This window comes from Pongo abelii, chromosome 13 (genome assembly GCF_028885655.2).
Source record: "Pongo abelii isolate AG06213 chromosome 13, NHGRI_mPonAbe1-v2.0_pri, whole genome shotgun sequence".
Lineage (NCBI taxonomy): Eukaryota > Metazoa > Chordata > Mammalia > Primates > Hominidae > Pongo > Pongo abelii.
The window spans coordinates 67811306-67826931 of NC_071998.2; the positions used below are offsets into that span (position 1 = coordinate 67811306).

At 34.9% G+C, this 15626-nt stretch overlaps 1 protein-coding gene across 12 annotated transcripts in view; it reads left to right on the forward strand.

Moving 5' to 3' along the window:
* Window positions 1-15626, forward strand: part of VPS13A (vacuolar protein sorting 13 homolog A) — a 245159-nt gene that overhangs the window by 184756 nt on the left and 44777 nt on the right. For 11 of the 12 annotated variants that reach the window (XR_010136525.1, XR_008509734.2, XR_008509735.2 and 8 more), the window contains 9 exons: window positions 1874-2027; window positions 2833-2979; window positions 3487-3568; window positions 4443-4512; window positions 5642-5747; window positions 10540-10653; window positions 11806-11951; window positions 13130-13211; window positions 14377-14490. Coding sequence is in view for 6 of the 12 variants with exons in the window: in XM_054520069.2 (XP_054376044.2) it covers window positions 1874-2027; window positions 2833-2979; window positions 3487-3568; window positions 4443-4512; window positions 5642-5747; window positions 10540-10653; window positions 11806-11951; window positions 13130-13211; window positions 14377-14490 (1015 nt within the window). In the remaining 6 variants the exon portion in view is untranslated. Of the gene's footprint in view, window positions 1-1873; window positions 2028-2832; window positions 2980-3486; window positions 3569-4442; window positions 4513-5641; window positions 5748-8211; window positions 8292-10539; window positions 10654-11805; window positions 11952-13129; window positions 13212-14376; window positions 14491-15626 lie in introns of those variants that run through there. The other variant, XR_010136528.1, reaches the window with a different exon arrangement.

Consider the following 15626-nt stretch of genomic DNA (forward strand, 5'->3'; position numbering starts at 1 on the left):
TACTACTTGCTGTACTGACATACTCTCAGCAGTTTACAGTAGATATATGTGCTCCTGTTTAAACAGATTTTTCTCTTCTTTTGCACTGTACTTCATTTCCTCTTACCTACTTGAGGACATTGTTCCAGCAGTCCTCTTCTTCGTCTCTCCTAAGTCAACAGCTTTTGGGTCTCTACTGAATTGTTTCAGTGTTACTTCTCTCAACATAAAAAATTCTCTTGAGCCTGCTTTCCTTGCTACCTGTTGCTCATTTCTTTCTTTGCATTTATAACCAAACTCCTCAAATGTACTGTCTGTTTCAAAGGAACTTAACATATCCTGTGTTCTCCAACTATTTTTCATCCATTTTCTCTTTAACCACTCCAAACAGGGTTTTGCTTTCAACACACCATGAAACTGGTTTTGTCAGCATTACCAGTGACCTCCATGATGCCATATCCAGTGTAGAATTACCAGTCTTTACTTAATAACATTTAACACAGATCCCTCCTTGATGTAGTTTCTTTCACTTGACTTCCAGAATACCTCACCATCTTGGTTTTTCTTCCTATCCAGTCTCATTCATTGGTTGCTTGTCTTCTCTCAACTGCTTACATTGGCTAAATGCCTTGAGGCTCTTAGACCTGGTCCTTTTCTCTTGTGGATTTCAGTTTTATGATTTCAAATACTGCCCAGAATTTCTCTCTTATGTATGTCTTCTGTCACACCTGTCATCTGACCTTGAGACTTCATATATCCAACTGGGCGTGCAAAATCTGTATTCAGATATCTAAGAGACTTCTTAAACTTCATATGTGTACACTAAACCTTTTATTTCCTCCTTCTACCAAAACTCCAGCTTTCCAATCAGAGTTAATAAAAAATAGCTCCTTCTAGTTATGCAGCCCAGAAATATTGAAATTGTCTTTGATTCCTCTCTTTATCTTACACCCCAGACCTTATTCATCAAGAAGATCTGTGCTGGTTCTACCTTCAAAGTGCACATATATCTGACCACTTTTCTAGTATCTCACTGTTAATAGCCTCATCAGGGCCATCACCATTTTTCAACTGGCTTACTGTAGTACACTAACAAGTTTTCCTGCTTCTAATCTTGACTCCACTCTTTTTTCTTTCCATCCACTTCAACACAGAGTGTATTCTTAACGAAATGTGAGTCAGATTATGTTGCTAGTTGTCTTATAACCGATCAGTGGTATCTCATCTCACTCAGAATAAAACTCAGAGTCTTTACAGTGGTCTGCAATGCTTTACATTATTTGGCCCCCCACTATAAGTCTTACTTTATTTTCTATTCCTAATGTGTTCCTGACATGCCAGCCTCCTTGCTCTTCTTCATATACTGCAAGTGTGCCTCCTGCTTTAGCTGGCCTCTCTACCTGAAATGTTTTCCACCGCTTGTCTGCTGGATAATTCTCTCAGCCCTTTTAAGGTTGCCAAAATCTCACTTTCTCAATGAGTCCCCCGTTGACCACTCTAATACTGCAGACCCCACCACTTTACATATTGTAGTTCTCTGGATCCCCCTTGCCTTGTCTACATTTTCTTCTTTCAAAAGCATTTTCACCTCCTACATATTAAATTTTACTAATTTATTTTGTTTACTATTTATTTTCACTCTCCCACTAAAATGAAGCTCCAGAATGGCAGAGATATTCACTGATAACGGCCCTAACACCTAGAATAGTGCCTGAGTAGCTTAATAGGTAGTAGTTGAATGAATTCATGTTTTTAAATTTGTAATATGCTCACTTGTAATTGAGGCTATTCTGAAATTTTACTGAAGGTATTGTAATTCATGTAATAAACCAGTTAAAATAAATATGTTAATAACTTAGTATTAAATACTATGATTTTTGCTTTCTTCAATAAGTTCTGATGTGGTTTGGGAAACAAAGCCCAAGAAGAAGGCAAGATGGAAGCCAATGAGTGTAAAGCACACTGAGAAGTTAGAGAGAGAATTTAAGGAATATACTGAATCTTCTCCTTCAGAAGATAAGGTTATTGAGTTGGACACTAACGTTCCGGTAATATTTTTAAGTACTGATGTGAAGTTTTAATTTTTTGTCTGTTGTAGTTCGGTGAATCACTAGTGAAATTTAAGGGAAGTTTGGCTTCCTTATAAAACAAAATAATCCTGTTATACATACCTTGTATAAAATGTTTTAAAGAGGTGTTTATCTATATTAAGAAATCAGGCTGGGCGCAGTGGTTCACACCTGTAATCCCAGCACTTTGGGAGGCTGAGGCAGGCGGATTACTTGAGGTCAGGAGTTCGAGACCAGCCTGGCCAACATGGCAAACCGTGTCTGTACTAAAAATACAAAAATTAGCCAGGCATGGTGGCAGGCGCCTGTAATCCCCACTACTCAGGAGGCTGAGGCATGAGAATGCCTTGAACCCAGGAGGTGGAGGTTGCAGTGAACCGAGATGGCCCCACTGCACTCCAGCCTGGCTGACAGCAAGGCTCTGTCTCAAAAAAAAAGGAAAACTTTCTTTTAAGATATTAGGTGCTAATGGTCTGTTCTTTGGGTTAGCAGGAAACTTAAAAATGTTTTATTTTTCCAGTGTACTTTCTTTAAGTATTTTATTTTTCCTTTATTCATTTTTATTGTGGTAAATTTTCGTACGTTTATGTAAAAAGTGATGCAGCGAAGCTTTGTAAGAATTATGAATACTTATGTGAATTTTATGGACATGGGATATTAAGATCTAAATCTAAACTAATACAAATATGTAGCTTACTGTTTTAAAAAGTTTTTGGTATGAATTTCTAATTCTAGTCATTTATAGATAAATTAATTTTTTCATTTGGGGGAACATATTTTTCAGGTTCGCCTAACACCTACTGGTCATAACATGAAAATTCTGCAGCCGCATGTAATAGCTCTACGAAGAAATTATCTTCCAGCATTAAAAGTGGAATATAACACATCTGCACATCAATCATCATTTAGAATTCAGATTTACAGAATACAGGTAAGTCTTTCTGGAAATAGAGGCAAAACTGTATTCTAAAGGAACGCAGTAAGAAACCAGATCTATTCCCATGGTCTTCTTTATCTAGTATTCAGTTTCAATGTTGTGCTAGACTTTTTTTTTTGAGACAGAGTCTCCCTCTGTCGCCCAGGCTAGAGTGCGGTGGCGGAATCTCAGCTCACTGCAAACCCTGCCTCCTAGGTTCAAGTGATTCTGCTGCCTCAGCCTCCTGAGTAGCTGGGATTACAGGTGCCCACCACCATGGCCACCTAATTTTTGTATTTTTAGTAGAGACGGGGTTTCACCATGTGGGCTAGGCTGGTCTCAAACTCCTGACCCCAGATGATCCACCCACCTCAGCCTCCCAAAGTGCTGGGATTACAGGCATGAGCCACTGCGCTTGGCCACCGCTAGACTTTTTGATTCTTTTTGTTTCTCAAATCCTGTTATTCCGGTCAGGTTGTACAATTGACATATTAATATACTGATGTGTTTTTATTTTCTTAGATCCAAAATCAGATACATGGTGCTGTATTTCCCTTTGTGTTTTATCCTGTTAAACCTCCAAAGTCAGTCACCATGGATTCAGGTTTGTTTTTATTTTTAGATTTCCATAAAAGCAGGTGTATTAGCTATTTGATTTACTTTACTATAAAAATATGAAGTGAAACCATTCTTGGGTTTAATTTTTATAGGATCATTGGAAAATTAAACTGCTTGAAAAAGGACCAGCAAGTACTGTACACAACTAACTTTGATAAGATTTTGAGTGAATCTTGAAGAAAAGATTAATTAGAAACATATATTGAAATTTTTAGAAATATTAATTTAAAAAGCAGATAATCTGTAAACCTGTGATTTAAAAACCTTTAAAGCCTTTGAATGAACAATAAGGAAGTTCAAATCTAGAGTGTTTTCTAACAGCAGAAACTGTCCTATGTTCTCCAAATAAGAATAACTGACAAGTCCTTTCTACCCTTTTCTTTCCCTTTGCCTTTCTTCTTTCCTGCATATCCCTCTTCCCCCTACTTTCTCTTCCCTCCTCACTACCCTACTTAACTTTCTTCTCCCCTTGCTTTCCCACCTCCACCCCACACCACTACCTCTAAACTATCCTGGGGGGAGTACTCTTTATAACCCGCTCAGAGCGTAAGCCCTTCCACCTAGAGGTCCGGAGCAAGTCCCCAGAATCTGTTTTCACAAAGTTTCCCTGATGATTCTAATGCATACTTCTAAACCGCTAATTGTAGAATTAGTTATCTTCAGAGTGACTATAGATAGTTTTAAAAACAGTGCTAGAGTCTGAAATTAAGATTGTAGTAGATTTTGCCAATATCAGTAATTTTAACTGATATTTATTATTTAGTAAATGATTTAATTTTCCATTGTGGTGTATATTGGAAGAAAATGTCTACCTTTTGCTTAAAGCATCATGGGAGTAATTATATTTATAACCTTTACAGCACCAAAGCCCTTTACGGATGTCAGTATTGTCATGAGATCTGCAGGACATTCCCAGATATCACGTATTAAGTAAGTGTCTTAATACATTTCTTGTATATTTATTTAATGTTTGATTTAAATATATGAATTGTTTGTACTCTTTAAATGTTAGACAAGTCAAAGATTTAAGCATAAAATATTAATTATAAAGGTCAAATAAAAAAATATAATGTTGTGGCTCACACCTGTAATGCCAGCACTTTGGGAGACCTAGACAGGCTGATCACTTGAGGTCAGGAGTTCGAGACCAGCCTGGCCAACACAGTGAAACCCCAACTCTACTAAAAATACAAAAATTAGCCGGGCGTGGTGGCACGTGCCCAGAGTCCCAACTACTCAGGAGGCTGAGGCACGAGAATCGCTTGAACCCAGGAGGCGGAGCTTGCAGTTAGCTGAGATGGCACCACTGCACTCCAGCCTGGGTGACAGAACATGACTGTCTCAAAAAAAAAAAAAAAGAATGCTCTGGATGAAATACATCTAGGTATTTACAATCATTGTTTCTGGATTTTGGATATTTTATTATTCTCTTGTATTTGTATTTTTTTTTTGTTTGGGGTTGTCTATAATCATATATTGTTTTGAAAAAGGAAAACAATAATATTTTCGTCTTCACTCACTACCCATTCCAAGAAACAGAAGATGGACTGAGACATCTATGTAATAATCTCCTATCTAATTTCCCTTACCTTATCACCAAGATAACCTATCTTTATTTCCTTGCTGTTTAAAATATAGTTTTATTGTGCATGTGTACCTAAACATTATGCCTTTTAGTTTTAATTTTTTTCTAATTTTTAGAAAATTGTTTCAGGCCGGAAATAGATGTTGGGACTTGCTTTTGTTCATTCAACATTTTTATTAAAATGTATTCATTTTGTTGTATGTAGCCATAGTTTATTCATTATCACTAATATATAATATTCTGTTTTATGACTCTGTATGACAGTTTACTTATCTGGTTCCTCTTTAGGGCCATTTTCATATTTTGACTTTGTTGCTGTTATTAACAATGTTCCATGATTTTTTAAAATTTAGTCAACTAAATAGTCCTGTTTCAAAGTTCTAATATTGATCTCATACTTTTTTCTCATCTAATTTTTGTAATACAGTTGTTAATAGATGATTTTTAAAAAATGTTTTCTACTTTGTAATATAGGTATTTCAAAGTATTGATTCAAGAAATGGATCTCAGGTTAGATCTTGGGTTTATCTATGCTTTAACAGACCTTATGACAGAAGCTGAGGTGACTGAAAATACAGAGGTAAGACTTAAAATAATAACATTTGATGGAAAGGATTAGGGAAAAGATATTATTATAAATTTTTAAAGGTATTAAAATGACTTTGTCCCATTTTAAAAATACAATTAAATAAATTTTATTACTCTCTTGTGGTACATACCTTTTTAGAAATCTTATTTTCTGATGATAGAAAATTAGCAAACAGGAGGAAAGGCTTGGGGTGAATAGCAGGGAAAAAAGGATAATTTGTCATGTTCGTATCGCTTTTTTCCTCTTTTATTTTCCTGGATTAATTTGGCTTTGCTTTCACTTTAATAATTTAGAAATTTAGGGTATGTCCAGGATATTTAATGAGAGAAAGGATAGGAAAATTAAAAGGTGTTATCATCTTGGTGACTGGAAGACCATAAAATCATAGTTATAAAGTGGGTCAGCTATAGTCTGTTTTTTACTTGCCCTCATAGATTCATGGATGGAGAAAGAGCAAATTAGTAACAGTCTGTTGAGGTATAGATCACATACCATACATTTCACCCATTTAAAAGATAGGGTTCAATGACTTTTAATGTATTCACAAAGTTGTACAATCATCATCACTCTCTAATTCTGGAACATTTTCATCATCCCCAAAAGGAACTGCCTATGCAGCCACTGATACACTTTGTGTCTTTAGGTTTGCCTATTCTGAATATTTCATACAAATGGAATCATACACTGTGTAGTCTTTTGTGAAGGGCTTCTTTGACTTAGCATAATACTTTCAAGGTTCATCTATGTTGTAGCATGTATCTACTTCATTCCTTTTTATGGTTAAGTGATATTCCATTATATAGATGGGCTACATTTTGTTTATCCATATATCTGTTAATGGACGTTTGGGTTGTTTGTTTACACATTTTGGCTCTTATGGATAATGTAATGAATACTTGTGTACAAGTTTTTATTGGACAAAAACTTTAAAGTCTTAAATGAAACTATTTAAACTTAATCACCATGTGATTAAGCAATTCCAATCCTAGGTATATAGCCAAAAGAAATAAAATTTATTAGGAGTGGAATTGCTCAATCACATAGTAACCTTATATTTAATCATTTGGGACTGTTAGACAGTTGTGTAAAGTGCCTCCACCATTTTACATTCTTACCAGAGCATATGAGGGCTCTGATTTTTCCATATTATCCCCAACACTTGTTACTATGTGTCTTTGATTCTAGCAGTCATAATGGGTGAATGTGAAATAGTTTGTCATTGTGGTTTTGACATGTAATTACCTGATGACTAGTGATGTTGAGCATCTTTGATATGTTGATTATCCTTTAATATGTTAATTAGTTAATTTGCATATCTTCTGTGAAGAAATGTCCATTCAGATCCTTTGCTTATTATTTAATGGGTTATTTGTCTTTTTTCTTGTAAAAGTTATTTGCATATTCTCGATACAGGTCTCATCAGATACATAATTTTCAAATATTTTCTCTCATTCTGTGTGTTGCTTTTTCACTTTCTTGATGTTGTCTATTGAAGATCAAAAGTTAAAGTTAATGAAGTTCATATTATTTTTTCTTTTGTTGCTCATGCTTTTGGTGTCATTTCTAAGAATCTTTAGCCAAATCCAAGGACATGAATATCTTAGTTTTAAGAGTTTTAAAGATCTAGCTCTTATGATTAGGTCTTTGATCAGTTTTTAGTTCATTTTTGTATATGGTGTATAAGGATCCAAATTATTCTTTGGCATGTTGCTATCCAGTTGTCCTATTACCATTTCTTTAAAAGACTATTTGTTCTTTGAATGGTCTTGACACCCTAGTTGAAAATCAGTTAACAACACACGTGATTTTATTCCGTCAATCTGTGCATCTGCCCTTGTGCATTGCACACTGTCTTAGGTATTGTTTTGTATTAAGTTTTGAAATTGGGACGTATGATCTTCCTACTTTGTCTTCCTTTTTCAAGATGGGTTTGACTGTTCTGAGTCCTCTGAAATTTCATATGAATTTTAGAATCAACTTGTCAGGTTCTTCAAAGAAGTCAACTGGACATCTGATAGAGACTGCATTGAATCTGTAAATCAATTTGGGAAGTATTGCCATCCTAACAGTAGTAGGTCTTTCGGTCCTTGAACATGACATGTTTATCCATTTATGTAGATTTTTAATTTTTTTAACAATGTTTTGTTGTTTTTCAGAGTATAAGTTTTACACATTTTTCGTTAAATTTATTCCTATATATTATATTCTTCTTACAGTATTATGAATAAAATTGATTTTTTAATTCCATTTTTGGATTGTTCATTGCTACTGTATAAAAATACAGTGGATTTTTTTATACTGATCTTGTATTTTGCACCCCTACTGGATTGTTAGCTCTAATTGTTCCGTATATTCTTTTGGGATTTTTATACATAAGATCATGTCATCTGAGAGGAGAGGTAGTTTTACTTCATTCTTTCTGATCTGAATGCCTTTGTTTCTTCTTCTTCCCTAGTTGTTGTGTCTAGATATTGGTGACACATTAAACAGAAGTGCCAAGAGCAGACATTCTTCTTTTGCGTCTGATCTTAGAGGGTAAATTTTCAGTCTTTCAGTATGATATTGACCCTGGGTTTTTCCTAGACATCCTTTTTCAGGTTGAGGAAGTTCTTTTCTTAGTTGGTTGAGTGTTTTTAATCATGATTATATATTTTGTCGTTCTTTTTCTGCATCTATGGAAATGATTGTACACTTTTTGGGTTTTGTTCTATTGATATATTTTATTACATTAATTTTTTTTTTTTTTTTTTTGAGACCTAGGCTCGCTCTGTCTCCCAGGCTGGAGTGCAATGATGCAAAAGCAATCTCAGCTCACTACAACCTCCGCCTCGTGGGTTCGTGCAATTCTCGTTTTTCAGCCTCCCTCCCGAGTAGCTGGGATTACAGGCGTGTGCCAAAATGCCCTGCTAATTTTTGTAATTTTAGTAGAGACAGGGTGTCACCATGTTTCTGTGTTTTGTGTTCTGACCCCAGGAAAACTCCTATTTGTCACTTTCTCTGATTTTCTCCTGCAAACTAGTAGGTCTACAGGTTAGCCAGTATCTTGTATAAATCAATGACTTTCCTTTTAGTTGTCTTTCACCACATCTGCTGTTTCTGAGAGCCCTTAGGCTCAAACTGCACTGTATGTTATAAGTGAAATTAGTTCCTTTGGGAAGAGATTAATAGTTATCTGTTTTAAAACCTACTTTCCCCATCAGCAAAAATCCCTAAACCAGGCCTCTGAAACTGGCGGTGGGGACAGTTGTGACACCCTTCTATTTGAGTAACACCCCAGTTTAGGAGCTGAGCGCTGTGTGTGGTGGGGTAAGAGGAGCAGTGGCCTGAGATGATCTCAGCTTGCCTTTGCTGGCATGGAACCACCACATTACAGGCCTGGGCAAGAGTGATCAGAACTCTAGTATTCTCAGTGGTACTGTACCCAAGGCAGAGCTTTTTTACCATGCACAGAGGCTGGACAGAGAAAGGAAGCCCTGCCAAGTACGGTGGCTAACGCCTGTAATCCCAGCACTTTGGGAGGCCAAGGCGGGTAGATCACTTGAGGTCAGGAATTCGAGACTACCCTGGCAACATAGTGAAACCCCATCTCTACTAAAAATACAAAAATTAGCCAGGTGTGTTGGCAGGTGCCTGTAATCCCAGCTACTCAGGAGGCTGAGGCAGGAGAATCGCTTGAACCCAGGAGGCACAAGTTGCAGTGAGCCGAGATCGCGCCACTGCACTCCAGCCTGGGTGACCAGAGCGAGACTCCATCTCAAAAAAAAAAAAAAAAAAAGCCATAAAGGAAGCCCCCACCTCACAATTGCACTCAACCATAACTTAACCTCAGCAGCAGGTAGCTGGGAACAGGATCAGAAATGCTGACGTCCTGTTCTTCCCAGGAAGGAAGTCCTCCAATTGAGGACTGGGCCAAGAAGGAGCTCTGTGTTCTTGGGTATACTAGTCTAGAGTAGAATTCTGGCTCATTAGTCTGGGAGAGGGGACAGAGGGAATGGCCTTTGTTAAAACACCATGGATTCACTTTTCTTACCAAATTCTTCAGATTTTCTTAAATAGATCTTTCTTCATTTGCTTATGACCTTAAAACCCTTCCTAGAGGCCTTAAATTTGTTGTTGTTGTTGTTTAAATTTTATCAGTTTAGCTGGGGTGCTGGTTTGAAGAGCTTCCCACTGTCATCTCAGAAATTGATTTCCGAATATACTTTTTATAAGGCTATCATTTTTTATGTTTTTATGAATATGTTAAAATGTGAATCTTGGGGCTTATTTTTCAACACATAGAAGTTACTTCCATCTGAGCATTTAAAGGAGAAGTATTGATGAATATCAAGAATGAAACCACTAATCAATTAATACAAAATTGTTTTCAACACCTTCTTTATTTTATTATATTACTGATCTGTGTAGGTTGCATTAAAGCAATTACAAGTAGACTACAAAATACAAGTTGACTGTATGATTATGTTTAAAGAAACAAATATACCCAAGAGAGTGTTGATGGTATGGATTAATGTCATTTTGGGATAAGATTTATAGTCACATGGAGAAAAGCTTAGTGTCTCTTAATGGTTTGGATAGAAATATAGAAGATAATGCTTGTTAGTTTGTCAGTGGCAGACAGAACTGTCCTATAGATAGAGATGTTACTTTCTCTTCTGAGGCAATCATAAGCCATGTTGAGTCTGGATCTTATAGAAGAGTTTTGGCAGTGTGTCTTCTATTTGCTTAAATATCTCATGCAGGTAGGTCCCTTTAGTTTTAATATTTTGTGTTCCTTTTATAGGTTGAGCTTTTTCATAAAGATATAGAAGCTTTCAAAGAAGAATATAAAACAGCCTCATTAGTAGATCAATCACAAGTCAGCCTCTATGAATATTTTCATATATCTCCTATCAAGGTAGGAGAAAGTCATTTTTATTGTCCTTGATAATCTAGGTAATAGCAAATTGATGTAGCATTTATATTGTGTTCTTCAGTAATATATAAAATCTGTAAATATACAATTAAACTAAGTAACAAAGGAATTACCCTTTTACATTTTTATTTATTTTTAAATAATTTTTTGTCATGTGGAGCCACCTATAGCATGTATTTATGTTTATAATTTGACCTAACATTATTTTACCTTGATTTTCTGTTAAGCTGTTAGGTGACAATTTTCAAAATTTTGCATATGATGATTTGTGTATTAGTTTTAGAGTAATTTATAAAGTAGCCTTAAGAACTGAAGACTGAATGGTATCAAATCTAAGTTAGTTTTTAATGCAAAATTCCTGTAAGCTAATTATACAATAATTGAAGAAAATTATTAAACAACCATATATGTAGAGTATATATGCAATACAATACAAAAGTGTTTTTTAACTGGCTATTAACTTCTGAAATAATTGAAACATATACTTTTGGAGATACAAATACCTTTCAACTTATGACAGAGTTACATCTCAGTAAAGCCATCATGAGTTGAAAATCTTGTAAGTCAGAAATGCATTTAATACACCTAACCTACTGAACATTAAAGCTTAGCCTAGCCTGTCTTAAACATGCTCAAAACAACTAGGCAAAATCATCTAACACAAAGCTTATTTTCTAATAAAGTTATTATAAAGAGTTTTGAATCAAAATTCAAAGTACAGTTTCCACTGAAGGTGTATTGCTTTTACAGCATTGTAAAGTTGAAAAATCATAAGTGAAACATAAGTCATATAAGTTGGGGACCATATGTATTTGAGTCATTTTCAACAGCTTCAACTTTTAGATTTTTAATGTTATTAACAAATATATAAAAATTAATATTTTCTTAGGTTTGCCAAAAGAATGGGATAGGGTTAAATATCATGTAATCTTAAATTGTTGAATTGAAGATTTAAATAGAGCTATGTTAGATTTTAAATTTCTTCATATTTCTACTTAGTAATTTTAACATAATCCAGATAACTTTGAAATTTTATTTATGGTGTAGTGAATTTAAAATTAAACTGATTTTTAAGAGTTAAAATTGTCAATATGAAAAAAATACTTTTAAATACTTATCTCTTTATCTTTTTAGTTACATTTAAGTGTTTCACTGAGTTCCGGCAGAGAAGAAGCTAAAGATTCAAAACAAAATGGAGGATTGATTCCAGTTCATTCTTTAAATCTTCTGCTGAAGAGTATTGGTGCTACACTGACAGATGTACAAGATGTAGTTTTTAAGTATGTTTAATATTCAAATCTGTAAATTGATGAAAATATTTCTATTTTATATGTACCTAAAAATTTCGTAAATGAAAAAGTGTGTGAAGTATGTTGCAGATCATAGGCAAAATGAGGTTTTTGCATTCAAGTGAAGTGCAATCTGAATAACACCAAACGTATGATTTGCTAATCCCTAATTACTAAATTACAGAATTATTAAACAATTTCCTTAAGAAAAAGAGTCATAGGCCGTGCAAGTTTTACATTTTAAAAGATCTTTCTGGCTTAGGGAAGGATAGGATGTGTATGCCCAAAGATATGGTGCCTGAAATGTATGGCTTTGAAGCTAATAGGAATAAGACTCTTCAAAGCATATGCAGCTAGAACAGAATGAATGCGATAATAGGGGAAATGAAAGGATCAACTTTAAGTGTTGTAATCAGAAATTTATATTTTAATATGAGTCATAATGAAGCTCATAGAGTATCTGACCAAAGAGATTCAGTGTCTGAGTTGAGACTTAGAAGAGAATAACCCTTTCAAGTAGCATCTAGAATTGATTATTAAGACAGTCGTAAGAATTAATAAGTCCAACACGAGGTAACACTGAACCTAAAGTTAGGTAAGTGTCAAATAAAAGTACACAGGTATGATGTTAGCAGAAATAGTATTCTACTTAGCAACAAGAAGCATAGAGCTTTTCAGTTACTGTATCAGGTATATGCTATGGATGGGTTAGAAGTAAGCTAATCTTAATATGTATTCTGTGAATGGGGTTATAAGTAAGCAGGCAAAACCTGCTGCAGCTGAACCTGGCCATTCATGAGCAACCTCTTTATCAGTGTGTCACACATTTTCTATGTGGGCCACGATAGGACAGAATTGGGAAATAAAGTTCTAGTGGTACATGAATGGGATTCACAGGATCTCAGAATTCTCTAAATTACATGAAAATTTATGTGTACTGGTGACTTGTCTGAAGATAAGATCCATGTCTTTTATCAGATTCTTAGAAGGTTCTTTGATTAGAATATGCAGAAATGTATGTAAAAGGTAAATTTCCTGATTGGCATGGGAAAATTATTAGAAGGAAAGGTTTGGAGAAAAGATTCTAAAGAAAATAAAGCCACTCATTAATATTAAAAATACTTTCTTCATACACATGTACGGACAATATATTTTTACGCTTTTTTCAGGCTTGCATTTTTTGAACTCAACTATCAGTTCCATACAACATCCGACCTACAGTCTGAAGTCATAAGACACTATTCAAAACAGGTTTGTCTAAGATTATATTACAGAGGGACAGAGTGATACAGACTAGTAAAACCTTTTGTGTCTATACATACATAATGTAGAATTATTGAGGAACTAAATAGCCATTTTCAAATTATTAAAGCATGGGTATTTTCCTCAGAATTATAAAAAGAAATTAAGCTCAATCACTATTTGAATTTTTTGTCCTTATATTTTTTAGCCACTGAGGGAAATTTTTTGTGGATCAGCAAGGACTGGAAATAAATAAATCTTTAAATAAAATATTAACTAATTTATCACACTTAATTAAAAAATGGGTTCAAGGAAACTATTAGTAACTAACTGATGAACATGGGATATTTTTAGTGTAACTAGTTGTTAAGTCAGCCAGATATATTTTTTTAACAGATGTTTTTCCACTTCTAGAGAGACTCCTGTGTTTTAGGATATAACTTAGAGAGCATCTGATATAGCTATGGTATGACAGATCACTGAGCATGACTCAGGAGATTTGGATTTCTCCCACTTTTGCCATATACCCACTATGTGACCCTGAGTATCATCTGACTTATATGTTTCCCCAATCTATAAAATGGTGGTGGTAATGACAACGGTCACAGATAATTGTAAAAGTGAAAGTATTTTAAATATTCTAGAGCTTTACATGAGTATAATGTCATATTATTTTTAATACTATAATACCAAGTTACTTTTTAAAAGCTAAGAATAGCGATCAATAGGCCTGGCATGGTGGCTCACGCCTGTAATCCCAACCTTTGGGAGGCTGAGGCTGGTGGATCACTTGAGGCCAGGAGTTCGAGACCACCCTGGCCAACATGGCGAAACCCCATCTCTACTAAAATCACAAAAATTAGCCAGGCATGGTGGTGCACGCCTGTAGTCCCAGCTTGGGAGGGGGAGGCACAAGAATTGCTTGAACCCGTGAGGCAGAGGTTGCAGTGAGCCGAGATGGCGCCACTACATTCCATCCTGGGCAACAGAGCAGGACTGTCTCAAAAAGAAAAAGAAAAAAAAGAGTAGTGATTAATAAAATGAGATGGTTTAGGAGTTGAAATTGGCATTAAAGGTGTTGGCCTGAGAAAACTGGGTGTGTGTTTTAAATAATGTATAAGAAAAAAATAGATCTAATTATCTGAATTGATTAATGTTCATATTTTATTTTTAGGCCATTAAGCAGATGTATGTACTCATTCTTGGACTTGATGTTTTGGGAAATCCGTTTGGCTTAATTAGAGAATTTTCTGAAGGTGTGGAAGCATTTTTTTATGAACCTTACCAGGTAAAATAGTTATTTTTGTGGTTGTGCAATATGTCACTAATACTTTTGAATAGATAATACATTTCTATTGTTGAGTTAACAAGTGCAAACAGATTTTGGAACACACACAGAAGGACATTATTTTGCAGCAAACAATGGTAAGAGGTTTTGGGGGACATTTTTACCTTTTTCCTCAAAATTTAAACTTAAGACTTTGTTAAGCTACGCTGAATTGTAAGTGTTCTCTTGGAATATAAAAGGTGGATAAAGTAGAAAGAAGATCACCACGTCTTGCTTTGCACAGTAGTGTGGAACTATAAAAATAATCATGCAAACTGACACCTGGCCAAGCAAAAAATGATGAGTTCACGTCCTTTGTAGGGACATGGATGAAACTGGAAATCATCATTCTCAGTAAACTATCCCAAGAACAAAAAACTAAACACCGCATATTCTCACTCATAGGTGGGAATTGAACAATGAGAACACATGGACACAGGAAGGGGAACATCACACTCTGGGGACTGTTGTGGGGTTGGGGGAGGGGGAAGGGATAGCATTGGGAGATATACCTAATGCTAGATGACGAGTTGGTGGGGGCAGCACACCAGCATGGCACATGTATACATATGTAACTTACCTGCATGTTGCGCACATGTACCATAGAGCCTAAAGTATAATAATAATAATAATAATAATAAAAAGAAAAAAAAATCAATGGGAAAAATTATGATTGTTCTATGTCCTTTAAAATTTTTTCCCAAAAAGACTCCTACTTTCACTTATAAATGTATAGGGAAATAAAAAAAGTAAAATTAATATTAACTTTGCACATTGTAATTAAAAACATTAAAAGCATTAAGAATTTTAAAGTGTTTTATTTATTTGAAATTTTTGTTAAAGACTTATCAAGAGTAGTTTGAACTGTGCTTGCATTTTCCTCATAAACTTACAATATGGACCAAGCATCTTTCTGTACTTTGGTGAGTTGTCGTACTCCTTCCTAAGGGTCAGCATCTAATGTTATATCCTTCACACTTTCAGTGTCCAGAAATATCCCTAGGAATTCTTTTAATGTGAAACTTTTTGCTGATATTACTTCCTCTGGGACAACATTATCCATTTTTGTTAACTACCTCTTTCCTCGTATATATCCG